Source organism: Xylocopa sonorina, chromosome 8, assembly GCF_050948175.1.
Source record: "Xylocopa sonorina isolate GNS202 chromosome 8, iyXylSono1_principal, whole genome shotgun sequence".
NCBI classification, from domain to species: domain Eukaryota; kingdom Metazoa; phylum Arthropoda; class Insecta; order Hymenoptera; family Apidae; genus Xylocopa; species Xylocopa sonorina.
In genome coordinates this window covers 8902345-8930196 of record NC_135200.1, presented here as the reverse complement: position 1 = coordinate 8930196, position 27852 = coordinate 8902345, and the positions used below count along the sequence as shown (strand labels likewise).

Here is a 27852-nt window from a genome sequence, read left to right as displayed (position 1 = left end):
GATTTTTTTCTTTCCTGCTCTCTCCCCTGAATCGATGGTGCCAATTGGCCAACGCGACAATACGCGAGGCGAAACACGTGGAAGCAACGAACGATCTAGCGAGGATCGAGAGTCCATCCTAGTGTTAATAATAGCTAGAGTCATTTCGTTTTAGACAGCCGCTGTTAAAGGTTTAAGCTAGTTTGCCGATTCTGTTACGTTCACCGTGCGAACGAAGTCCACTTCCACGATTATGCGATTAAGAGCATTTCAATTCTGAATTCGAGAGGAAGAAAATTGTGAGAAGGCAGCGACCTTGATCCGTGGAGTTGGACCGCGCGGATGTCTCCTCCGGAGTCGGTCAACTGGGTCAGGTGCGCGCGAGGGGCGCTCGCCGGGCTGCCGGTAGCCAGTGAAAGTGGTCGAAAATTATGCGCACGAACGCGGAGAACGCGGAGGGCAAAGATGAACGGTGGAGAGAAGTGGACGCGGCCGGCGGTGAAAGTAGCAGGAACCTTCGGCTAACTGGGTTACGAGAGGGGTCCCGCGGCCGATCGGCTCGATATGTCAGCAGCCCGCGGTGGCATTTCTCGAGGCCGCCGCGCAAAAGGACGGGGCGTGATCGAAACCTGAACGAACGCGCTCGTTCGGGTATGTCAACGATGTGGACGCGGAGGTGGTTTTCGAGCGGAGCGGTCGCGCGTAGGCGGAACCGTCGGGTCAAAGGCGACCCCGTCTACAAAGGAAGGCTGATAAATCGCATTACGATTTCAAATTAACCCTGCACAGGCCTTTTTAAAAGGAACCACTCCGCGTCCCGATGAATTTTAAAGATCATTGTTAAAGAAAGAAGGGATTTCGAAGTCTGTCGAAAGCTTGAACGAAAATAATCCACCGCGAAAAGTTAAAGGTTGACAAAATGGCGGTCCGTTAAAGTTAGAAATGTATTTTTGCCCTGAAGTGAGACTGGCTATTCGAACCGACGGTGGTTAAATTTGCTTAATTATTGAAAAATGAGAGGAACCCACACACGGAAATGAATTTACGTTTGCTTGAAATCTTTACGTCTACAGAGGTGTACTTTTTATACGAATAGTCAATAGCTAATCCTGTTTGAAATCATTAGAAATGCAAATAAAGCAATTGCTGTCTAAAAACGATAATGCTTCGAACGTCATTAGGCAAGAAGCTCGTCGTTCTATATATTAAGTAAAGAAAAGCACACGACGAGCCGAGGACGTCATTTAAATCCCTTAGATGTGCGAACTCGTGACTGTCACGTGCATAAATGACGCATGCACATCGACCAATACTATTTAAATAATCTTAAAGTCAGTTCTATTGCTTCCTCCGCTGTAAAATCCACCAGCCATCTAATACGCGCGTTAAATCCAAGTTCTTAATTTTATCGATCCTGCGAGGGGCTGGGGATCCTCGAGAAACCTTTTCAGCTTGAAAAAGCTGTATCGTCTGAACACGAAATACGTTTCTCACCTGTTCGCTCTCGTAGATGGCGCTGTTCCCTGGGCCATTCTCGATCGGGTCGCGGGTCACTTTCGCTCGTATCTGGAATAATCAGGAGAAGAGCTGGTATTAAATTCCCGCGGTATGGAGAACCCCGTGAGCCGCGTCCCAGCTATTTTCGCTCGCCGGTCGGCACCGATTTTCCCGCGACGACGCTCGCCTAAGTTTAGAGCGCGGCGATAATACCTCAAGGTTCAACTTGTTAGCCGCCTTACGAAATACCGAAAATCTGCCGCGCGTGTTTACATCGTTGGCGCGGCTCGGGCTTATGTCATCCTCGAGCGGACTTGGCACGAGTCCCGAGCCCCCGTCGTCACGGATGCGCCGAGCGACCGCGTCCTCGTCACCCACCAGATACACCGCGCCGCCATTCCTTTTCGGACCGACGGCAGTATTCGCTGGGAGACGGTAGGGTTAATGGCCTATATAATATGTGGCCCGCGTTCCTCACGTGTGAATGGGCGCACCGGAATTTCGGGACACCGCTGCGTCTACGATTCTTCAAACCATTTCGAGAGCCATGAATTTCGTTATCCGGCATTTTTTCTTTTTTAATATCGCGCTCTTAGAAATGACGCTTCTCTTTTAGTTCCGTTCATTCTAGCGTCTCTCGAAAGTGAAAACAAGTTGCGAACAGAAGCTGCGAAATTTTATACTTGCCAATTTACGGATAGAATTTTATTGTTCGTCATGCATCGCGTAACTATATTTCTCTTTACGTTTTCATTCGATTCAATTGGGCGTATCGAATGTTCAATCCAGTCGGGGGACAAAAGGCTCGCATCGAACAAATCCGAGCAAACGAAATTCCCTACAGCCACGATCAACATTCTGCACCTCTAACTCGATATGGAGAACGTCATACGAGACACGATGCAAAGCTTCGCGAGCAAACAAATCGTACACGGTGTTACAAAGTAACGCGAAGTCCTATCGTGAAATGTTAATTTTCGCAAACACGTTATACAACGTGTTGTTCTGTATCAAAGAATTACGGAAGGTCTGTCTACGTGCACCAATTATACCAATATCACGAACTGTACTACGGTATTAAAACTATAAAATTAATGTATGCCGTGAACTCGTTGTTTATCTAAAAATTCGTTACATAACAAATGAACTGTGTCACGCGAGGGCGTCATTTACAAGTTTCCCTTAAAAGAATTTTTCGCTGCAACATAGAACGAATTCTACTCTTAACTATTAGCACTCTGTCCCCTCTGAGGAGACATCAGCATTGATTAGCTATTACCGAAATTAAACTTATTCCGCCGCAACTTTTTCAGAAATACACGTCTTCCTAAACTTTTCTATTACTGATAGCTACACATCGTACAACACCCTATATATGTACAAAAGAAATATCGAACGATACACCTGCCCCAGAAACACGCGGTGTACATTTTCTTACCGATCCCTCGATCTCACCCAGCGAGTTCGAGCGGCAACGGAACGACACCCCTTTAAAGGGCGGTCGTTTAAATCGCGAGGTCGCGAATCGCACGCAAGCGAACAGGCAGCACGCGTTACGCAACCGAGCGGACTTTATCGGCCTCGCTGATGTTAATTAAATGTACGCTCTCTCGTATGCGGAAGGAGCTAAGTTCGGGCAGATAAGTCCGCCACGCCTCGCGAGCGATTTAATTGCACGTCCCGGGAGCAGGAGCGGGAGCGGCGATAACCCGGTGCGGTGTTTCAACAGATTCACCGTGTCCTACGGAGACGATAAAACCGGTATCTCCTGGAAATGTACACGCTCGTCCCGCGACTTACGCGTAGTACTAGTTTCGCGTGCTCGTTTCTCTCTTTCACACACGTGCGCGTTCGAGATTCGCGTAAACGGAGTTCCTTTGTCGATTACATTCGAATAATTACTCCTTTGATTTACTCTTATCTTTATCAATTAAAAGCGATGAAATGTCAAATATTGAACTCGTTTCGAGGAAACGATTTACCGCGCAAAGGAAGAAGTAGAGTGGGGCTCTAGACCTCAATTAATCTTTAAATCAGAGCCCGTGTACGTACAAAACGTGGCGTGACCGCGGACTAAACGCTTTGAAGACTAAACTGAAGTTTCCAGACCCCGAAAACGTGGAACAGTTTTACGAGAACCGGAAGGCACTTTTTACAGCCTCGTCTAAAAAGTTCAGTGAAATTTCTTGCAAAGTTGTAAACCGCCACTGTCGGCATACGTATAAAACAGTGGGCTTGATAAGAAAAATGCGTCTGAAAGTAAAAGGAGCGGAGGAAAGTAACAGGTAAAAGTACACTTTCGAGATATCGAGGCGAATCTGTTATTTTTAAATCTAGATAGAGATATGGGATATTTTATAAATCCGCTGAACGTTCCCGAGAAAGTCGATTACGGATTTAAACGCGACGCTCTGGCGTTCATCTTGTCTCGAAAGGGAAAATAATAGTAACGAGTGAAACAAAGTGATCATTGAAAAACTATTAGTATCGGATAGTTTCTCGTTGCAATTATGTTTTTCGATGACAATTTCAACCTTGTTATCTCTCAAGTGGTTAATTCACCGTATAAGACGATAGACCTACCCTCGGAGTAGCTTGCGTCATCTACATGATCGGCTAATTATAGTTGTGACGGTCGATGACTAATATCGTGGCAATAAAATAGGAAAGCTTAAAAAAAAAAGACAAAACCCGTCCGGTATATAATATCTCGATAATGACAAGACTGATAATTCCCTGGGTTACCCGAAGGCCTAGTTCACAGGCAGACGGTTTAGTAAGTTGCAACGGAAGCGCACGAGCGAATGCATTCGAATTTATCAGATAAGCAGAGGCTTGTCCAGTCATCGATCGATGGATCTCCTGATAAACGCTCGCTTCTGTTTCGTTGGCTATTCTAATTAGAATTTATATTATCTTCCAAACGTAATTTAAATCTTCCAATAAAAAAAAAAAAACAGAAAAGCATTTAAAACAAATGAAACTCACCTTCTTCTTGCGTGGGTGCTGCTCCTCGAGGTAATCGGGCACGATACCCTCGTCCAGAGTGGTGGTCGAGCCAGGGGTGCTACTCGACGACGAGCCGGACGCGTTGTAAGGGTAGTGCTGCTGATTGTGCGAAGGATGAGCGGACGTCTGCCACAGGGAGCCAGTGGTGGGTGCTCCCTCGTCGCTGAGAGGAGGACTAGGGGTGCCGCTCCGCCATGAAGCCCCGCTGCTGCTGCTGCTGTTCGACGTGCCACCGACTCCTGGCGAGCCAACGACCACGCTGCCGCCGCCTCCTCCTCGACCTCCCCAGGAACCTTATCGATGGAAAACAGAGCGTTCTTTAATTAACCAATTTGCTCGTCACCCGATTCTTTCTATAGTTTGTCCTCTCGTTGTGTTACGGTTACTTATTCGGTAACCTTTTTCTAAGATCGCTCGATTCTACTTGCTACGCTAGTAGTAACGCGTCACACGGCTGACTGTAATTAATATCTACTTCTTTTCTTCTTCTTCTACAAAAAAAAAAAAAAAAAAAAATTACCAATAACTGCTCAACGATCGTTCATTTGGACAACCGACCACGATATTCCACCGTGAATTAAAGTCGCGGTTGGTCTTCTCGATTAGAACTCGACACGGTCTTCCCAATTGGGCCATAGTTTCAGCCGTGAATTATATGACAGGAATCGGTGGTGCGGGGCAAGGGGCCAAAGCGTCCGTCACGTGATACTGACCGTAATTATGTTGGCAGTGCAGTGGCAGGGGATTGTGAGGACTGTGCGGCGAGCACGAGAGCGACATGAGGACCAGCGCGGCTGTGCACTCGTCCATGCAGTCGCCGCGTTCGTTGGTACGGCATCCCTCGCGACCGCATACGTGGGGTATTCTCTCGCTCCACCCGGTGTACGACCGTTCGGAGTCATTGCTCGAGCTGGGTCGCCGTTTCCTGGACCTGGAACGCAAAAATTCACGTTCAAGCGTTAGTTGTACCATTCGCACGGTATTCGAAAGATTACAATTTTTTTCATCCTTAACCCTGCACTTGAGCGGTTTCGAACTACACCAGGCACCGCGAGCGGAAAGCCAGTTTGGCGAAAACATATTTCCTACGTCATTTCCCCATGAAACGCGGGAAATACGAGGAAGCGGTCAATTTGATGACCAAGTAGGAACTAGCGGAACGTCCTCAAACTCTGTTCACGTAACGTTAAGGCAACGAAATTAGCGGATGAACGTGCAGATTTATCGATGGAGGCAGTTTCGTTTATCCATTTCCAGGAAAAGGAAATACAGGACTCGTTTGCCTCGACTACGAGAGGCTATCGTCCGTGGAGCAAATCGTCGGTGAAAAATTTTACACGTCTCTTATAAAATCCCACTTGTAATAATTAGATAATGCCACTGCTGGAACAATTTTGATCGTTAATCATCTACCATTAACTTGTTAAAAGTAGCTCTCGTACCTTGATCGTTGAACTCGTACCTTTGCAACAATATTATGTAACATTGGTTACAAAGTAGCCACTAACTATCTTTTTAATTGACGTCAAATTGACTGCGCTCCATCAATTACGTAACGACCTCTCCACGTTGCACCGGTAGAAGGTTAATTAAGAGGATCTACTCGAGCCTTCGATCAATGGGAAACTTGTTGAATAAAAATGAATTGCTTAAAATATACTCGATACTACTACTTGAAAACCGTAAATATATGGAATTAAATTTCCCTACAAGTTTGCATAAAAAATATGTTAGAATGTAACCGAGCGACGAGGCATCGGTAGAGCGCACCTTGTACAACCCGGTCGAAGGGGTTGCGCCGCGAAGGGACAGAGAAGCGGGCCTGTTGATCGCGTACGCGAAGGACACGATATCTCGACGAGCGAGGCGTGTTAGTCAAGGCCGGCACAGCTTAGCCGTTCCGCTCGGAGCGGTACATCGAGAGTCGAAAGTGAAACGTCGCCGGTTAGCCGGCGGAATGACGCGCGTACTAGAGAGACGGTGTTTCGAAAGTAACACCTTCCCTCTCCCGCATAGGCGCGCGGCTGAACACAGCACAGCAGAGCGCAGCGCTGCGTCCCGTTTTCGCGTCCGCTCGCGCGCAGGCTTGCGACGTCGAAGGTTGAACGCATGAAAGTCAAGCCGGAATAAGAGCCGGCAATCGGTCGATAATTACCGTGCAATTGCAACAGGTAAGTGGAAGGTAAACGAAGGCGATGGAGTTGGGTTGGGGAGGGGGCGAGAGCGAGCGAGTTTCGCCGGCGTGGAAACGCGCCAAGGAGGTCGTACGCGCGAGAGACCATGGGTACCGTTAGAGTCGCTGTCGTGCAGAACCAGGGGATTCGTTCCATGGTAATCGCCGGGACACCGTAATTGCGACCGCTAGTTTCTTCCATTTTTCTAACGACCGGTTTGATTGAAGGGTTTCGAACGCGGGCTGGGAGTTGTTGGTTGTTGGAATTGCCCGGATTGCAATTCGAGAGAAGGTTCTACGTTCCGAGCGAAGGCTTTCCAGCTGAGATTATCTTTGGTATTTCTCGATTGTGGGGAAGGAGGTACGATTTTATATGATATCTACCGTATGATTATAGTTTCGCGTGTCGCGTTATAGAGAATAAATGTTTCAGTCAAATTTCAGATTGCCCTTCGTATTATATCACATCTATTCTAAACGTAGCCGATTATAACGCGCAACCAAGCATTGTATAATATATATAAATTAGTAAATCACATATAGCTTTGAATTCTGATTCGAACGTGTCATTGTTTGATTTTCATATTTTCGCGAAGCTAATACGCTAGACATATGTATATAAAAGCACGGGCAAAGTCGGGTATTCGAAACTAGTCTTTAAATAGACACGCATAATCTATGCAAACGAAATAATATCTTACGCAAATATATAAATATAATGTATTTACAAAGTTTCCGTATTGAAAGAAGTCGTTAAATTTCTGGAACTGATAACGTTCAACGAATACACCATTAATTAATACACCACAATTTATCACCGCACGAGCAATCAAACTGTAAAAATATTCACTGGCCTAAAGAGAACGCGCGCACAATTTACTCCCGGAAGCATCGAGCGCGACAAGGCCCTCTCGAAACCCTGTAAAAATCGCCAGGCATCTCCCACGGGCGACTCGAACCGTTTATCTCGAGTCGATACGTCGGTTTAATTAAAGAGACGCTGCTCGTCGTGTTAGCCGGTAAAGACGGCTGGACAAAAACGAAAGAGAAAGTAAATTGCCCCGATGACAGTGCTCCGAATAACTCGCCTGAATAACTCGTACTTGGGCGGACGGTGAGTGGATCCGGGGTGGTGGTGGTATAATCTCCCGATTTCGCCACGATCCCGCGTTTTTTACCCTCTCGGTTCGCGTCGCGTGCTAATTACGCTCGACGTCGGCGGCGTTTTCAAACAGAGTCGAAATCGAACCGTGAGAAACGCGAGCTTCGATCCGTTCCTCCACCCCCTTTCTCCGATCCCTTGTACATCGCGTCCACAGCCTTTCCCTTTCTCGCGTATCGCGTTTCAGAGGTGACGCGATTCTATCGCCATTCGAGGCTGTTATCAGTGATTACGAGCTGCGGTCGACGTATTGCGGTAAACCAACCGTTGATTTACTCGAGAGTACTGCCGGTGGCGATTATTAACCCTTCTCGCGCCTGCTACGACGCGCACGCACGGTTCCACTAACGGTTTTTTTACTTACTCGTCGATAGGAATCGATCGCGTTAGAGCAGCCTTACCAAATCGCACTGGCGTTGTTGTCACTGGCGATTGCGCAGGTATAGTCCATCCTGGATCTAATTGTTGTTGGGGGGCGAGCGCGCCGATCGGACCCAGACTGGGTAAGGCGGATGGCAGAGCGGAGAGTGCACGGTTCGCGGTCGGCCCAGAAACCCGGCGTTGCACCCGTCTACGGTAATATGGGTCGGGAATCGGCCGCGTTTATCCGTATTCGGGACGGCGTCACCCCCGTGGACGGGTGAACTGGGTCAGAGGCGGGCCACGCGGAACCGTGCGTGTTGCTAGCCGGCTGCCGAGTATGGGGCGGCGTATCGAACGGGGGTTCTTCTTACCGTCGCGTGTACGAGCTCCGAGGGTATCGCGAGGGTGGTTCTCACCGTTTACTTAACCACGCATCCGTAGAATCAAACATTTTTTATTCGCGCCACGATCGAATCGTTACCAATCGCTTGCATACCATATTCCATCCAAAGAGAGCTACGAGAGCTACATACCACCCCTGAATATATGGGGCATGGAACGACCCAATTGAGATCCGTGCGCGAACAACAAGACTCGCGTGCCGAACGTCGAGTGTGCGCAGAGATAAACGAGGAGGACGGAAATGAATGGAGAACGCCGCGCACACCCCATAAGGAACGCGTGGCAAGTGCATCGATCCGGTTCCGAACGATATCCGGGTTACGGAGTCGAACAGCGGGGTCACTCCGCCGGATACACAGGAACGCGGTGGCCGGTTGGCCTCTATCGAGCGACCTGATTCCGCGGCAGGACACAACCCGGACAACCTGATTTCGTCTACGACGACCCCATTCGCTGACCCGTTTCCCTCGATTCCCCCGATCGCTAGGGGGAGGGTTTCGCCCACGGAATTTACGATCGCTTGTATCGCGCCCGTTGGCCTTTCGACGAATCCACCCCTCTCTCTCTATTGGTTTATCCGAAGACCTTTCGATCGACCGTTTCGATGGGGAAATGGGATTTGTTTCGCTTCGAGCTCTTTCGCTCATATTTACGCGTGGTTTACTTTCGAAAAATATATATTCCATATTTGCGATCACGCGAGGTACCAAAGGAGACTTTTATTGGCTCCCAAATTCATAAAAGGAGCCACAATAAGAACGTAAAATACGGAGGAACCTGTTTGTTAAATATAGATATACGTAACGCGATGCTCGTTGAAAAGGATTATATTGTTTAAAAAAAATAAAAAAATAAAAACTGAAAAGTGTTGATGCGATAAACTTATCTCGTGATTAATGCCCCGCTGCGATCGTTAATCAAACGTGTCATTTTGTCAAGCCTCGCGGCCGATTCTTCCGAGTCAATTTGTCTCTCAATAATTAACATACAAGCAAGCTTGTTCAGATAAGAGGAACACCTTTCTTCCATCTGGCGAGCCATTTTTCAAAATGCACGAATTAAGACTTCCATGCTAATTTTTCCCGTATCGCGAACGGTATCGAAAGTATTATGCGTATCGTTGCCAGATAGGTATGCGTTAATCATTCGATTAACATCTGGAAACGACCATTAATCATATGGGTCGCTTTATCAGATCTCGAAAGTATTTCCTTCGCCTTCTAGTTTCCCTACGTCCCACAGATAAATAGGGGAACTCGTATTAGCATTTCACCTCTGCCAGCGTAATTTGCTCTGCGTGTACTTCAGCTATCGATTTAAAAAACGAGAAAATACACCCCCAATAATTTTCTTCTTTCGCAGCTAACCAATAAATTCGGGAACACGCGTAAATAAAAGAACGCAGTTTGTCTCGAAGCTGAATAAGTCACGAATCATCGCTATGTTATAGTAATAATCTAATATAAGAGGAAGGCGCGCTGCCAACTTTGTTCTCGTAAAAGCCTACGTATACGCGCGTCGTCGTAAATAAAAATCAAGCAGAAGAACCGTACGTTTGATCGAGCCGCACAGGGGTGACTATTTAAACGTCAGGTACATAGCGAACGCAGGGAAAATTGCGAAAAAAAGAGAAAAAAAAAGAAGCAGTCGAATCCCGATAATTAGCCGGGTTAATATCGGAGCGATGTGGCGTTGTCCCTGAAGGGTGGGCCCGTTCGATCGAACAGAAGCTTCATCCAAGTGCAAGCGGCGTCCCTCGGCGGAAAAAAAGTTGTGAACCTAGCAAGGTCTCCGGATTTCGTGGTGGTGTGTCGCGCGGCTGCACCCACCCAGGCACCCACGGACGCCCACGGACACCCACGGGTCTCGTGTTGCGCCTCTGTACGATGCACCAACTCGTATGTGTTGGTGCACGTGTACCGTTCCCGTTTCATTGTCCCAGATTCTCTCCGGCGGACGGAGAGTGGTGACCCACCCCTTGACCAGTCCAAGTGGGGGAGGGCCAAGAGCATCATCGCGGAACCCTCTTATTCTTTATCCCCTGCAGTTCCTCTTCTTTTCTTCCTTGCCAGAGAGAGAGAGAGAGCTTATCCAAGACGACGCTTTCTCGTACGTATCGTTCTTTTCATTCTTTCCCTCTTTTTCCTCGCCCCTTCTTCTCCACCTGTCTCCGACTCCCCCTCTCTCTCTTCTACCTCAACAAGTAGCAGCGGTTGCCAAGTATGTACTACAACAGGTACGGCCGCGGGTGTATGCGACGGCACGTGCAGCGGAGAGTCGGGCCAAGAAAGGGGAAAAGCTCGAGAGAGCGAGAGAAAGGAGGGACGACTCCGGTGCATCGGGAGGGTGGGACAGGAAGGATGAGAACGACGCGTGGCTCCACGTGTACCTGACCCATTTAGTCGACGCGACTCCGCACCGCTAGGTACGTAGCTCCATCGATCGGCCTAGATCCGCGGCCCCAGCCTGGCACGACCTACTATTTCTCGGGCCACCTTAACCCTTAACTGCGCGCGCCTCCCGCCGCGCTCTCTACCATCTTGCAAAACGCCACCACCGGTTTTCATTCTTTTTTTTTTTTTATCGCCCACTGCTTTTAACCAGGCGTTCGCCACGATTTAAAGTGTCTGCTAGTCGAAAGTAAACGTGGATTATCTACAGGAAGTACATAACCTAAGTAATAGCAAGAATTACCAAAGTAATTGAATTTCAAAAAATTCGAGTAAAGTTATTCAAAGAAGGGGAAAGAAAAGCGCTATTATTAGCGAACCGAGTTTATTTCAGCGTGTGTACTCGTGATGTGGAATTAGGTCTGCGTAGTAAAGGGTTAACCACCCTCGTCTAGCACCGGCTGTAAACATGCCCCGTCCCGTTCTCCTCGCGTGGCATTACGACCACGATTGTTCCTAGATCGGGGTATTAACTTTAGACGATCCTGCGCCGTCTCGCTCGCAGCCCTTGCACAACCTCGCCTTGGCTAGCGTACGAAGGTCGCGGGACCAATTCTCGGCCGTACGCCTCGGCTTTAAATCGCCTCGAAAAGAGTCACGGAATTATACTACTCTTGAAATGAATCAAGATTAGAATTTCTACCTCGGGTTAACTTCGACTAGAAGTTCGCGAAGAAAGAAAAAATGATTCGAGAATTAAATTAAAATTGGATATAAATTTGCTGGCTTTAACCATTCATCGATGTTAAATGAGGAAAAGAAAAAAGTGGATACGGACGAATACCGCTGTTGGAACCTAACCTAACGCAACCTAAAGCGAGCAAAAGTGAAGGAGGTTGAAGGCAAAAGAAAAAAAGGAAAGGAAAAAAAAGAAAAATTCCAAAGTACCGCTCGGTCGGCGGGGATTCCGCGTGTCGCCGCGTGTTTACCCGGCGTACACAGAATCGTAGCTGTAATTTGCAAGCGGCTGTAGAGTCAAGCTGCCACGCACGTTACATCAACCGGTCGTACATCATTCCAATTGCGGCCAGTGTTGTCTGAGCAAACTGGGAAGACATTGAACGCGGTGGGGCCGCCGCGCGGTAGCCTGCTCGCGTTTTAACGCCTGGCACGCGATAAAAGGTGGAACGATTCCGAGCGCGCGTATCGAAAATTCCGCCTGGGGGCTGTGAGTCTGTTCTGGCGAACAAAAATCATCCGGCAGCTTGCTCGGCTGGCTCTGTAGGTCAAGATCACGCCTGTTGGCATATTTTGTCGCTCGAGACCTTGGCCGGTCTCTCTTTCTCTCTGCACGCGCGTCTGCTTAGCTCGCGAATATCGCACGCTGTGTGGCATAGAATAGAACGTAGTTTCGCGGTCTAACGTTTTGTCTGCTGTTCTCCAGCCTTGGCTGAACGCCTTTAAGGCGCGGCGTAGACTTCCGGTGCGTTGCGCAGGTCAGTCGGATCCTTTCGGGCCTTTTCGATTTCACCGTATCGTCCCTGAAGTGCTAATCGACCAATATGGTTTGATGCAACCAATATTTCAGTTTTATTTGCTAACGTTAAACGGCAAATCTCTACCCTAATTTCCCTATATAAGAATGATGAACTTCACTCCCCACGTGTAATATCTGACAATTGCCAATTACTGTCACGCGCGTGAAAATCGTATATATCGTGCGGCTTAAAACAATTTGGAGCAGAGAAATGACCTTAATTCGTCCACTGGTTGCGCAATACAAATAACATCTAGATCTAGCACGTGGTGGTACGCTGTTCCCAGAAGCTCCTCCGCTACTTTCAACCAAAGCGGATCGAAGCGACGGAAGCTGAACAATTTACAAGAATCCGCGATTCAAGTGAAACGCAATTTCATTTCAATTAGCACCGTCTTAAACCGAGCCTCCGCTTTTATCACGAGGTTCTCGCATTTACATCGTTCGGATATACGATATACATCTTCCATTTAATGCCAGCTTGCTAGGCGATACTAGAGGACGTTTCGTATATTTCTGCACGCTACAAGTGTACACTCCGTGTAACACGGGTTTATCTCTAAAGACCACCCAGTTCGACGGCCCGACGGCGTTCCAAGACGGATCAAGATCGACGCTGATTGAGCTGAATTAACGCGTTAACACGCGGGCAAAGCGGCGAGGGGCTGGTAGATATATTCACCGTGGATTCGATCGCGTCCTGGGGGATGGCACGGTTGCTAGGTACCGGGTACAGGGACAGGACAGGGTGTACGCGTACATGCGGTGGCAGTGCACCTGACCTATATAGCCGTCCGCGGTATTGATCGACCCAATTCCGCGAAGCCGGCCGCCACCTCGCCCGCAGAGATCGCCCGCCCGAAATTACGTAACCTAACCTACTGACTCACTGCGCCCGTTGCCGCAGCAGAAACTTTCTGTTGTTACACACGCCCGGTGCTTCCGACGCGCGTTCAATCCCGTTTTCGATTAATCGCTCGATAGGAACGCGCAGGCCCGTTTTACCACCTATCTTCCCATGATTTGCTTCTCTGCTCGCGTTTTTAAAACTAGCCTTGCGTGATGCGATTAAACGAAACTATCTATGTCGTTACCAACGCTGCATTCGTCTCGTTGGTTGGTCACCAGAGACCATCACGGTGGTCCTATAACGCGTTCGCGATTACTCTCTATTAACTATTTTTCGAACGATCTTATCTCCATTTTCTACAGTGCATTGCGTTGCAATGAAAAACGAGTCGAGTTTGTTATTATAAACAGCGAGTTCAAACTTCCATTTTATTTTAAGAAAGGCTGAATATAGTCTTGGCAGAGGGACTCGAAACCTCTGTTTGAAATTAATCAACGAATTACTGCCTTCTTTGAATCGTATGTTTTCGCCTCATTCATCCCTGACATTTTGATATTATTTGTTTTGGCCGCGACTAAAGCGGTTTCTCTTTCAAAGGTTCCTAATATCCACCGCAGCTACTCTATTTCATCTATCCTCCGCTGAAATCGAACGGAAATACTTGGCTATCAAAAATTGAACATCGGACAATTTTCGATAAAGTGTCGATAAAGCGTTCGATAGAGAACACGTGTACGAATAACGTGATTAAAATAAGATGCAGAAATGCTCCGCGATAAAACATCCGTCAGAGTTCGAGACTGAAATGGTTGGCAGCGATTTCAGCCGCTTTCATTGTCAGGAGCTATAAATTCAGCCACGTGGGTGCAAAGAAAATAGATACACCGCTCGGTATAATTAGACGATCGGCATTAGCCGTGGCATCCAATATCTCAAACATACCACCGCGCTGTACAAAGCAGACGTGCAATGGAATATGCTATTATCATCGAAAGCAGAGGAACATTAACGCGCATCGATCGTATTTTAACTTAGAGAATACTATAACATTAAACTACTAACGTGGAAAATATATATAACAATTCTCATTTTCTTCTTATAAAAACTTGTACAGAAACGAATTTCCATTCGCAAACACATCAAAGAACGTCTCTTTGGAATAACCAAAAATAAAAAATACAAAGTCCACTTAAGTACAATTTCAAGTCCCAATTACGAACCCAATTTCTCACAGCGTTTAACTCTCTTCTTTACACCGACTATATAATTGCTCGAGCAGAAAATGAAGAAACCGCTCGAAGCTGATATAAAACCGAAATAAAACACTCGAGGAGGCTAAAACGGAGATTGTTAACGATCGTGGGTCACCCAGCTGCGTCAAAGAAAGCGTGTAATAACGAGTCACGATTCAGAGAGGATCGTTTGCAGTTTTATTGTACAGAGAGTTGCTCGATTGACGAAGGTGAAGTCGCAGTTGGGAATCGCGGTTACCGCGAGCCTAGCTGAAGAGAGGCCCCAACTCGGTTGCGTGTGAACGGCCGCGCCCAACGAAACGGGGGTTCGTTTCTTCGACGGTGAAACGAACCAGCCACGGGTCCTAGGCAACCTGCGTTGTTGTAATCCGAATTTTTATCGATGACACGCTATGCATCGCGAACCTGCTTCTTGTTGGGAACTGTTCGAGTGGAACGCGAAAAGGGGGTGATTTAGCTTTGTAGGGAATTTCTCTCCAATCGGATGATATTCTTTTCATTTTCTTTATAAATTTTTTAAAAATGCATTAAATTGAATGAAGCAATGGAATATTAGCCTCGTACACATAGTACGTAAGTAACTACATATACTGATATTCAATATCTGACAAAAGCAGCAAGTTGGCTATTTAATCACAAAATATCGGAAGCCTGAGGTTCTAATAACCTTCGGCAAACGGCGGTCTAATTGCTTTGGAACTATCTCAACTAAAATCGACCGTCCATTGTGCAAGCGGTATACATTATAAAAGCGCTATCCAGCTAGGGAACTAAACTAGTTACAATAAACTAATCCTTCTATTATCATCCGCCGAGTATAGACGCTTGAAGAGAGATGAAGCACTCGGTCATTAATGACAACCGGAAATAGCAAGAATATGCAATTTAATTTCACCATCCGTAAATATGTTTGCCTAATAGTACACCTTTAACTACGAGCTATTTTAATTATCCTTAACGAACTGCAACCTCTAGTAATTACTTCCAAAGTGTCTAGTTCTGAAAAATTCTTTTCGTCGACGAGAAGAGATAATTCCTTGGGACGAATGAAGACCGAGATAAGGTAATAACCCATAATCACAACTGAGAAAGTATTGTCGATTAAGTGCAGATCTGCTATCTCAAGATTTACAACGTTAAAACTTCCCTTATTACAGTCTCTTCCATAATTACTTAAGCACGTGTTATAAATCGCAAAGTGGAATATAAATAAAACAACTGTCTCTATCTGCGATCATGAGTTAATTCCGTAAAAAATTATCACAAGTATCATGCCCAACCATCTACCAAAAGCTCGTACATCACCACTGCTCAATACCAATTGTTCAAGAATTTCTCAGTGAAAGCAGACGCGATGCAGCACTCGTATATACATATAATACTTCCGAGTTTCACTTAACGCTGCTTAACTACTCTACGTATCATATAATTCTGAGAGTTTCATACAAGATAAAGAATATATCACGAGTTGATCCGATTCGCACCAACGAAGAGGGTTGACTCTAGTAGGGGCCAGCCTCGACAGGGCAGTCACCGGTGACGAATTTTCGCGCGGTATCCTTGGCCGCGGCGCAAGGTCCCGCCCGTTGGGCCCGACGCGCGCTCTTTCGTCATCGATACGCGCCATCGCGGGGCATTCGATTTCTCTGGTGAGCCGCGGTGACCTTTCCTTTCGCGTGGGGCAGGTCGTGCCATGGCCAGGTGCAGGCAAGGCAAGGCAAGGCAAGGCAAGGCAAGGCAAGGCAAGGCAAGGCAAGGCAAGGCAAGGCAAGGCAAAGCAAGGCAAGCCAAGGCAGGACAAGACAAGGCAAGGCAAGGCGAGGCGAGGCAGGTAAGCAGTCGCCGACCAAAAACAGCGACGCGGGCCGTCTACCTGCGTGGCTTCGCCCCGGACGTTGCACCTCCGCCCCCTCCATCGCTAACCCCTCCCTCCCCGTTGCTACCCGTCGCCGGTGGCAGTCGTCCTTTGTGAGGAGGATCTTCGAGGCCTTGGTCGTGCACGACTTCGTCCAGAGAAGGGAAAAAAAAGAGAGGGAAGAGAGGGAAAGAAAAAAAAAGGGAAAAGTCGACGACGACGACGACGACGACGGGGTCGTTGGCTTCGTGAAACAGCCGTTCCACCCTTCTCTTCGATGGTAGGCGATTATGGCGGAGAGACCGAGGGGGAGGCACGGGGAGAGGGCTTTTTGGACGAAAAGACGGGGATCTCCTGGCGCAGGTGGGTGGAAATGCGGGTTTCGGGGCCCTCTCCACGATAGAAGTCGAGGAGCCGAGAGTTTTTTTGCCGCTGCGCTTTGGGCTGGCTAGACGACCAGTCTTTGGGAGGACGTTATTATTCATTCGAGATGACCCGACTCCGAACGGATATTTATATTTCCCGATCTCAAAGTTAATTTTCTTGCTACCGTGTCGTTGCGATTTTTTCGTCGTAAAGAGATGTTAATGGCGTCGTTGAGCTAATTTGAATTTAAAATGGAAGCTATTATGGGGAAACTTTTGAGCGAAGCGTGAAACAGACCTCTGCCGAATGTCGATTAAAAAAATTATCTGTAGAAACCTCGATGCATATCTCCTATCTATCTATTTTTATATCTACTATGAATATAAGTACGCATGGACGATAAAATGAAGAGACAACGAGAGTGTGTTCGATGTTAGCAAAGAGAAGAAACGTTCCCCCACGCTCATCCAAGCTACTATTCGTCCACAGTAAACACGGCCGCATTAATATTCAACCCTTTACATCGTTGCGAACAAGCTCCCCACCCTTCCTCGAGCAACGGCAAGATTTGTGGCAGGAGAACAATTCAACGTTTATTATTACAACCTTTAAGACACGTACGTTCCCGGGTAAGCGTCCTCGAAGAGGGGTGGAAGAGGAGAGTCGTCCCATGGCGCTCGTACAACGCCATAAAAATGAAACTGCCGCTTGTAACGCTACCGCGCGACGACCTGTTGTCTCACAGTTCTAAATCATCAAATCCACTCCGCTGTTTCGTCACACCGCGTACGGGACTTTCAGGGGTAAAAAGGGCACCCGACTAAATACCTGCACCCACGAATTCGGGAGTATCGTCGAGGTGGAGCAGTTCAGCGCGAAATGACTATTTCACGGCGGACTTTTTAATGGAGTCATATATTTATTTTATTTTCATCTTTATGGGGCGTAAAATGTTGAATTTAGGGTCAACGGTGACTGGCGACGGTTAGCGGAGATAAAATTTTCGTTCGGCGAATATAAATACCGTTTGATTCATTGCTTCGGCTAAGTGGGCGCAAGGGTCGATAAAATTGCCGAAAATTTAGCACGATGGTTAATCTCGTATAATTAAATACGGCAACCCTCGAACGTTAATTCGTTCGTAATTTCTCGGAAAGTGTCTGTTCGAGGAAAATGAAAATAGAAACGACTCGAATATAAATACACCGTGAAACGTCTAATTAACCCACTAGCCTTCGATCCTATCAAATAATAGAAGAACGTATTTATTTATCTAACATTCCAGGAAACTACGATTGCATCATTTAATTTGCTCGTAATAACATATGCGCGAATTTAGGTGCTTCCTGTTTTGCTCGTGGCGCAGTCTAGATTACCATAACTTGTCCCAAATAGATTAAAAAACTACAACCACGTCCCACACATCCACAGTGGATGTCCCTATCTTATCAAACCAAAAGGTGGAGAAAGGAAAAAGTGAAAAAATGAAATCGACGCACGGTATTAGCCAAAATTGTCACCCCTAGGGACGCGCGACGCTCCCACGAAACGTGTCCCCCTTGGACGTCGTCGAATCGCGACGGTTGGATCGGATTCCGGGACGTTTCACGGGGGTGAGAGAGGAGAAAGCGCTTGGACGAGTGCGTGCGGTGGAAAGAGGCGAGGGACAGGTGTCCGGCGAGGGTGCGTTCACGGTCTAACGATCGGGAACCAGACGCCTTTTAACGCTCCCACCCCGATGTGCGACGTACGGGTGAGCGCGGCCTTTTTCGACCGGAGAGATACCTTCGATTTTTAGGCGGGACACGGACGAACAGATCGAAGGGGTGCGCGTGTGCGTGTACACTGTCGACAGAAAGTTTCAAGGCAATTCGAGGCTCTTTTCTCAACTAGTTGATATTTGCAGTTCTACAGAGCTACACACCCGTCGAATCTGAATAACGTGAAATAAACTTTGATTCGGACATTTTTCTTGCGCGTTACGCGTTTGCATACTGTGCTTACTTTTTTACACATTTCAGTTTCTCGTGAATACATAACACGTGTAGTCTAACGATGGCTACGTAACCAAGTGCTATTATGTATAATAATGGATAGGTGTAGCTGAGATTACAATTACCGTAGATTCTTGCTAGTTAATCCTTGTGGTGTAAATTTCGAAATGTATTTATGCTCTCTTTAATTTTTAGACGCTTCCATTGGTGTCATAAATTCTTCGCATTCACCGAATACCCCAATGATATATGCCACGTCTAAACATCTCTTCTCCACCCTTCCATAATAGACCTCTATTTGTCACGTAGGGGACACAACAGATTGAATCACTAACGCGTTCATATTACTCTAATAGCGGTACATTAATTTCCCCTGTTACCCACAACTTATCGCTCAAATACATAACTGTCCCACGTGTTATCGCTAACGAAAGAACAATACGCAAAAACTTGATCAGAATCGCGTTCATCCTCTATTTATTTCCTAATTACATATCTACGATCGCATTAATCATTCTTAGATCATCGGTGACACGCTGTTCACTTGCAACGATGGCGCGCGTATTAAAGTTCCACGGCCAATGACAAACGTCCCTACCTATCACCGCGAATTTTATTATTAATAGCAGATAAATCGAGCAAGTACTCGAATAGTCACATTTCTTCGTTTGAATCCAAGGGGAAAAAAATTAATCTAAAAAAAACGAGCCGTAAACGTCCAATTTACTAGCCCTAAGTCGCGCCGCTGAAAATGATGGGGCTTCTAAACTTTCTGTCGACAGTGTATGGGGGTAGGTGTGCACGGAGACAGCGTTCACACGTGTCCCCGCGCTAAATCTAGCGTGGAAGGATCCCGGGGACTTCTCGAAGGGAGGCTGAGATGGCGCTGGGTTACGACACCCGGCCGTACATCACTTTTACGATCAACTCGCGAGCTCTGGCTTCGATTTAAAAACAAATTCCTTTGAAATACAACGGTGCTTACGGGTGAGAGGTTATTATGCGGCTGGGTTCGTTTCGATGAGCTCTTGTCACCCAGCTTGGAGTTGACAGCTTGCAGGAATTGAATTGTACTCACGATTATTTCTGGCGATTCGTCTGGCGATTCGACGGGTTAGTTCGTGGGGTCTTCCAGGATTTGTTCTGGGAGCTGATCATAGGAATAATCGAGACACGCGTGCAGGAGTTTGGAGTGCGTCTTTTTGGGATTCTTCGGGGCGTAATGAAACCTATTAACGGTCTCGTGTTAGTTGATCGGTGAAAACTTGCCACAGGGATAATTATATCTTTGCATTTTAGCAAATATATTCGTAGCCTTTTGTGCATCTCCATCGATAAAAATAATACGTATCGTATCCCGATACAGCGGTACTCGATCTATGCGTAGATACAGCAGAAATAAATCACGCTTAAAGAAAAGGTAAAAAAAAAAGAAGAAAAAAAAAAAGTAACCGAATAAATATAATAGTGATAGCTATAAATTAATAAGAATCGCCTGGCAGATAAAATGAAAGTGAAAACGTTTGACCGGCGGAGAGAGATATGAAATGTATCCGGCAAAGTAAGTGGCGTTCGGCACCGAAGGACGCGGCGGTGCCCGATTTGATTTACGTGACGAATTTGCATGTCGGGACGGCCGGTTTCTCGAGCCGCGAGGTAGAGATCGGTGATGGAAACTGGGGGACTTACCCAATCACGTGTGGCACATCGATGGAGTGAGATGAGGCCCGTTTGCGATCACCAGCCATATCGGCGAGTCTAGCGAAATCTGTATCCTGATCGGCCAGTCGGGCGCTCTTACGTGACTCGAGCAACCTGACCTCGTCTATACGTTTGGTCAGCCTCATCGTCTGCAACAGGATGAACGTACCCCCGTCAGATGGAATGTCACACCCGAAATTTCAGTTTCTCATATTATAAGACTACGGTATCATGCGTAGCGTTAACATTCTCGAGTCCTGGATCGATCAAACCTTCGAGAATACTTCGCGAGTACCGTCTCTCGGTCAGGTTAGATACAATAATAAAATGCAACGCGCAAGGTACAGTGGCAAAGAAAAAAAAGAAAAAAAAAGCATCGAATCTGAAGAAATTTGGATACACACGCAGATACGTAATCTCGAAGACACGTTATGGTAATGAAGTAACGATGAAGTATGGACGGCAATGTCCGGGACGCGCAAGAAACGTAGAAGCTGATCGAGCCGACTGTCGTCTCCCATCGATTCCATTGTCTCGTTTCGCAATGATTCGTGAAAAAGGACATCGGGGCAGGTGAAAGTTCGACACTTTCGCTGCCACCGTGATTACTTCCTCGTAATTACCCGAGCACCGTTCCCCGTCCAAGGAACGAGCGGCCCGTGATAGAGAGACACGCGCGTTAATCACACGCTCGTTGCGTCATCTCGCGTTCGCGTTATTTGCAATTTTATTTACGTTTCCCTGGTGCTCGACTCGTCTCCGTCCAGCAGAACCGTCTACTCGCTGCTACAGAACGGAATACCGATACTCCGTCGATTAGCATAAGCTGACTTCGTAAACCATCTGTCCCACGTACTCACAGAATTCGAGGCGAGAGTTGGAAAAAGTACTTTCGGATTTCATTCAATTTTTACCGCTCGGGTAACATTGTTCTCTCTGCAGATGAATAATTAAGCGGTACGAGAAGAAAACTCGAGGAAGTTTCATCCCGGAGTAGTGCTTCAGAGGAGAGTTGAAAAATTGAAGCAGTGAAAAATTGCATTTTCACAATTGTGAAACTATAATTAACCCTTTAGAATACCACGTAATTTCAGAGTAACATCCTAATCTTCAAAGTCTTCTTTTAATTCTTCCAAACGTACGTAGATCGAAGAATCAACGAACCGAACCGTGTTACGCAAACTACGCCATATTGCCTCTCTAATCGCAATAAAACAAATAGATCGGAGGTCGGATATCATTTGAATAATTGCCAGGCTCGATTACACGCGGTGCAGAAAAACCTGGGAACCTGGTTATCGCTGATAATGAGAAACCGCGAGAAAATGCGTGAACGTGTTGTCGGTTACGAATTCCTCGCCAAGGCGTTCACGGTGGGAAACGAACGTTGTTGAACGTGGACTCGGTCCCGTTTGTTCCTAGACTATTAAACACATCTTCTCCATCTAAACTTGTTTTATTGCAAAAATTACAGATATTTTATTAACTCTGCTAATGTTGGGAAAGCGGTCGAAGATTAATTAAAATTCTCTGAAAGCGCGGCTAGCCGTTTGATACGAGTCGAGGGAATAATTATCCTGTCAATGAATATCGAATATAAAAGTAGCCACCGGCACGAATCTAATCCAGTTAGGCTGGGAATAATTAGAGAGGGGTGTTCCTCGCGAGGTAAGAGAAAGAGGGGAGGCTGTAAAGAGTGGAACCGAGGCTGGGGCTCACTCGGTGTCCTTTTAGGTTTTCCACGGGGAAAGATCTCGGTGAACTGGAGCGTGCAAACAGCGCGCGAATTCTAATCGACGCGTTAAAACGGTTGGGAAACGAGCTAATTGATTACCATTAAGCATCGTAATAATAGGCGAGCGCGCGCGATCGTCACGGGTTGCCCCTGCTCACTGCCCTGAGGAAGCGTTAGTTGAGAAAAAATACTCGCGGATACTGTTAGACTAGATGGATACTCGTTTAAACGAGGCTTCGGTTACTCGATAGGGTATTTCGTTGCTCCGGTTCGAACGCCAGAGGGATTCATAAATGCGAAACGCACGGAGCTCTGTTTATTGGGGTATAGTTTCACTCCGCGTCCTGTTCATTCGCCTACGTCTACGATTCGTACGTATGAACGCGCCGCGTTTAATAGCGTTACATTTTATTCATGGATTCTCCTCGTATACATATGCTGCTGTTTAACCGCGTGCTTAATACCTTCGACTTTCCACTTTCGTGTTTCCGTTGGTACCGTTACATTCTACATTTTTACTTTTATTTTTTTATTCAAGGAAATAGACCTGAAACGTTTCAACGATAATAATAAGAGAACGCGGACCCTTTAAACGATACGAAATGAAACAGAGTCTCGTCGACGCGGCGGTAAGGCGATTTGAATGAGGCCGTGATCCGAATAAACGGGGCTATTTCAGGGAGTTAACCTCTCAGACGAATTTTCGCGGGTACACCTTTCCCGGTCGCAAACGTCGCATTAATATCCAGGAAATCCTACGATTAGCCGGTTATCGAGCCTGGCCCGAGTGGCGTTTATCAGCGACTGAATCGGTCGAGACGGGACCGATATCGTTTCAAAGCAAGGGTCCCTTCTCACCTTCGTATCTCCCGATTCATTTTATTAGATTTGTCTCTGTTCTTCTTTTTAAACATCGAACAAAGTTTTTGTTCTATTATAAAAGTAAATTGCTTTTTTTCCACGGCAAGAACCACGCGTTTTTATGCTGATTTTTCCTTGATCATGAAATATCACTATCATTAATTTTATAATTAATCTAGTGACAGTCGCTTTTTTTTAGTGCATTATATAAAAGTTGTAACGAAGATTAATTTATTAGAGTGAAGATATTGTAATGAGATTACAAAAAGTCCGATCGCTAATGGATGAAAGCCAGATACGTAAGAAGCTGCGATTGAAAGAAAAAGCGTTCACGGTGCCTACTTTAATCATAGTTCCGGTAGTTTCAGTATAAAAAATGATACTGCCCCTAAAAATAAGAGTTAAAAAAAATATTTATAAATATCCCAATTTTCGATCTCAAGATCAAACACCGATTCCATCCGTCGAGCAAAAGGAACGAAGGACTGGCGCATCCGGAAACGTTGAACCCTAACCAACGTCCGCGTACACGCAGAAGGGTGAAGCTACATCCTACCAATTTTATTGTATACAATTCAATATCCACAACGATAATCTCTGAAGCCTCTTCAACATCGGATAATAGCGAAGCATTTCAGAGTGGAATTCCATCGATGACAACTTCCATTAACACAAGGATGCAACAGGCTAAATATTTCTATTCAAACAAAACTAATAGAATGAATAATAATAGTAATAACAGCGGCGAGCGAGCGACGAAAACCGCTGTAGAGAAATTCTAATACTGGTTGGTACACCCGGTATGCAGAAAACGATCGGAGACGACCCAACCCCGGCGGACTGTTTACCCGTGGCAACGGGTCGTCATTATATTCGCATTATCGTGGGCTCTGACCGACGACTCGCGGCTGCACAAGTGCATCCGCCGTGCGATTTGAACTCGCGGAAAAAGCGTACGCCACGTATTACTTCGAATTTATTCGCCTCCGTCCGGTTGCACGCGCTCATAATTGCGCGGAACGGTGTAACGCAACGCGCGAGTCCACGCGAACGGGTACGGGAAACAGGATCCGCTGGTTGCATCGATCCGTGGTGATCTCTTTGGGGAATCCCCATTACGAACAGCCGGTTTCAGTGATAATGCGCCCAGTTCTCGGATCCTTCTGGTGACTTTCAGCGGGACGACATCCACGAGATCCACTGGAGAAGAGGTATCCAAGTGAAATCGAAACGCGAGTGTTTTCGACGTCGAGGTTATCCGTTCGTGATGACTGGTGGGCGGCCGTGTTCGCGTTCTTCGAGTTCTGAAGCGTGGCAGAGGTTCAAATATAGAAAGTACCAAGTATCTACAGTGATTTCAATGTTCATTCATCTAACGAATACCTAATCCGAGTACCTAAGCGATTCTAGAGGGTGGGTTGAGAGAGATGCAAGAGCAGATTGTAAGGGCTCTAAGTGCTATGTCTATGTATTATACATATATATGCATGGAATGCTTATAGATAAGTATGCAGATATAGATGGAGACAATTTCCTGTCTCTATAATGATTGCATAAGAGCAAACGATGTAAGTAGATCACGCCCAGAACAAACCTTTCCGATCAAATCTCCGGATACTGTTTTGGTCAATATAATAGGTTCGAAGGCAATAGAATCGTCGCAAAATTGAAATTTCACGTAGAACAATTAAGCAGTTAGCGGGGCCTGACCTGAAAACGGTAGCCGGTGGAACGACACGGACACTTTTATTCCGGTCCGTGGAATCGTGACGGTGGCACGCCGGCGGCGGCTATATCGGTGCTGCCCGCCCGAAATGGGCCGGGGTCCACCGGCCTGTTATATAATTTTAATCCGACCGGCAACGGGACAAGATAGGAATCACGCGCCACTGAATTCGGCATGTAAATACGCCGGTAACGAACGGCAGGCCGCGCGTCCACGTCCACTCGAGGTTTCCCTCTCACGCGGGGACCGGCTACCGTTCCATTCCGATCGCCGAGCCTTCAATTATGACCTGCACGATAACAGCGTATGAATTGCGAGCCGTCCAGGTGGGGGCTCGGTTCGCTCGTTGACGAACGACCGCTGACCGATCGAGACACAGGGATGGGAGGAACCCTGGCTTCCTACACTGTGCTCGTTACCCACTTTGTGTTTCATACCGAGCACCCTTCTTCTTTTTATCGTTGCCATCTTTGCGACGTTGAATTTTTTGCGTGTATCTTTCACGACTGATGTCTGGATAATTTCACTAATTCTACTTATATCAGACTCGTTTAACTGTTATATACGAGTAATTGAAACGGACTGAGAAATACGCATAGAACACGTGTAATATGCAAAAATATGCAGAACAAACTTTACGTGGGTTACGTGTCAAATCTCTATTCAAATCCCACTTCTCTAACTGCATTTATAAGAATATGAACGCAAACGGAGGGTTCGAAAATCTGACGTCGCAAGGGGCCTAAAAATGTCGCGATCCAACCCTGATTGAAAAAAAAAATGAAACAAAAAAGAGGAAAGTCTGCGTCAGGGGCCGTTCGTCGGTGTCCCACCTACTTTCAGCTGTTAAAACACGTATATAACGCAGCTGGCAGACCCGTTTTCGTGGCTCGTCTACGCGTGCTAGCCGAAAACCGCTCCGCTTTTTTTTTTCTTCTCTTTATCGGCCAGACGCTGTTCATTAACCGCACCGCCGTTTTACGAGCCTCCTCGTGAATGGAACCCCCTTTCTGTGCACGCGTAATGGGAAACGGGTAGGGATTCGGGGTTTTGGCCGATCCGAACGATCTCCTGTGCGGAAGACACGCGTTCCTCGTGAGTCGAGGGTTGACCAAGGATAGTTAGCTGCATCTTGTATTCACGTAACACTGGGATACTCTTGCGAGGAAAAAAATTTTAATAAAATTATTAGCTTTCCAATTAGAATTATTTGTAAAATCCATTTCAAAGGATCTCTAAATTACGCTTTCATTACTTAATAACATAGCTAAGTATGATCTAGTCGTTTCTAACCGCGCAGTTAATTGCGTAACCATCTCAACGCACGATACCACAACTATTGCGAGAAGTAATCTCGGAAAATAGATAAAAATCCATATCAATCGAACATTTTTCACATTCTCGCCTCATCAGCGGTTACATATACAGTAAAGTATTCACGAGCAACTAAAAGCACGAAACGATTCTAATTAGTGATGCATTTAAGTGCAATGGAACATCCATAAACGATCGAAAGCCTCGCACAGTTGAAATCCAAAGAAGAATCCATCCCAACCAGAAGAAAAGAAGAAAAACACCACTACACATCCGTTAGTTTTAAAGTAGATAAAAAGGATGGTACCAAGCGAACATCTTCTTCGATCTCTCTCGTCTAATCGATAGTCACATTCGTAACGATGAAACGCCGTTAACAATGAGGAACGACACAACAAGTCCCCAAACGAGAGAAACGCTCGATAGTCGAAACTTGTCGGTGGACAACCCCGTAGTTGTATCTCGCGAAGGCCCGGGGCCCGTAAATCGTCGATTGGTCGGCGCACGCGTTTCGATCGAGCATCGCGACACGCTCCTGGGACCGCGACTACCGCGTTCCCTAGGCCGATTTACGATTCCGCGTTTTAATTGCGAAAGAGCTCAGCGCGAGATAACACGCCCGCGAGCCCCTTCTCCGCGGTGCGACGAGAAACACGTTCACGCGGCGTGGAACGTCTGCGCTCGCACCAGAGAGCCGTCCAAGGCCGCCGAGGCTGACACCGATTAAACGTTAGGAAAGCGGAACGCGACGCTGCCAGAAACGATGAAAAACCCCCGTCTTCGTACCGAATCGATTCAACAGTTCCTGCTTACATTTTTCTCGCATTGCACGCTCCGCAATCTCAAAAAATGCAACAAACCCATTATTTTCAAGAACTTGCTAATATATGTCTGGCAACTCGATAATTCGAGTACTTCCACGAAGATACAACACGTGTACTCAAATTACCTCGGAATTCACGAACGACTAAACACCTAACGTAACCCCGTATTCCTGTACAGGGTGCCAGCCGGGTCTCGACGATCTCGCGGGCAGCTTCACAATCAGAAATCGATAAAAGGAGTAGAGCAGGAGCGGCCTTTCTTCCACTCGAACTCTCTCACCTTCGTAACGCGGCTTAAAGGCCAGCAGGAGGACGGAAGACCGTTCAAAGGTCACGTAACCGGTGTCTCCGCATATAGGATTATCAAAGAGCTCCTCCTCTGTGCCCTCTGTAAAAGTTGAGGGGAAGACCGAGGAGAAAAAGGAAAATGTGAAATTCGGCGTGGAAAAAAGGTGGAAACCGGGACGGTTGCAGGAGGAAGTACGCTCGAGGTCGCCATGCTCTCTGGCCGTGAGCCACGTGCGCTGCAGTCGTGCGCACTTTCACCGTCCGCTTTCAAATCTCTCCCCCACCCTGCGGCGGGCATTTTTCTCCTCTCCGTTCGGGTTCAACCACTCTCCCGCGGTTGGTTTATCTAAAACGACAGGAGACAGTCTGTCTGTCCGTCCGATTCGACTGTCCCTCGACACGCTGTTAGGCGACGAGCGGGTTCGACGCGATTACGACGCGGCAAGGTTAACGACCTTTGAAGGCTCCGAGCCTGAAATTCTTTCGACGAAGGACCCGGGCCGCGCTCCTTCCTGTCTGGTGTGCGCGACGGAACGCGGCCGCGCACGCATTTCTCGCCCGGCTCTCGTACGC

General features: G+C 46.9%; 1 protein-coding gene across 1 annotated transcript in view; it reads right to left on the bottom strand.

The window, feature by feature from the left end:
- Glut4ef (Glucose transporter 4 enhancer factor) overlaps window positions 1–27852 on the bottom strand; it is a 77240-nt gene that overhangs the window by 24262 nt on the left and 25126 nt on the right. Inside the window, exons 2-5 of the mRNA XM_076899165.1 lie at window positions 20520–20680; window positions 5199–5416; window positions 4465–4778; window positions 1474–1545 (exon numbers count right to left, since the gene is read on the bottom strand). Of these exons, the coding sequence (XP_076755280.1) occupies window positions 1474–1545; window positions 4465–4778; window positions 5199–5416; window positions 20520–20680 (765 nt within the window). The remainder of the gene's footprint in view (window positions 1–1473; window positions 1546–4464; window positions 4779–5198; window positions 5417–20519; window positions 20681–27852) is intronic.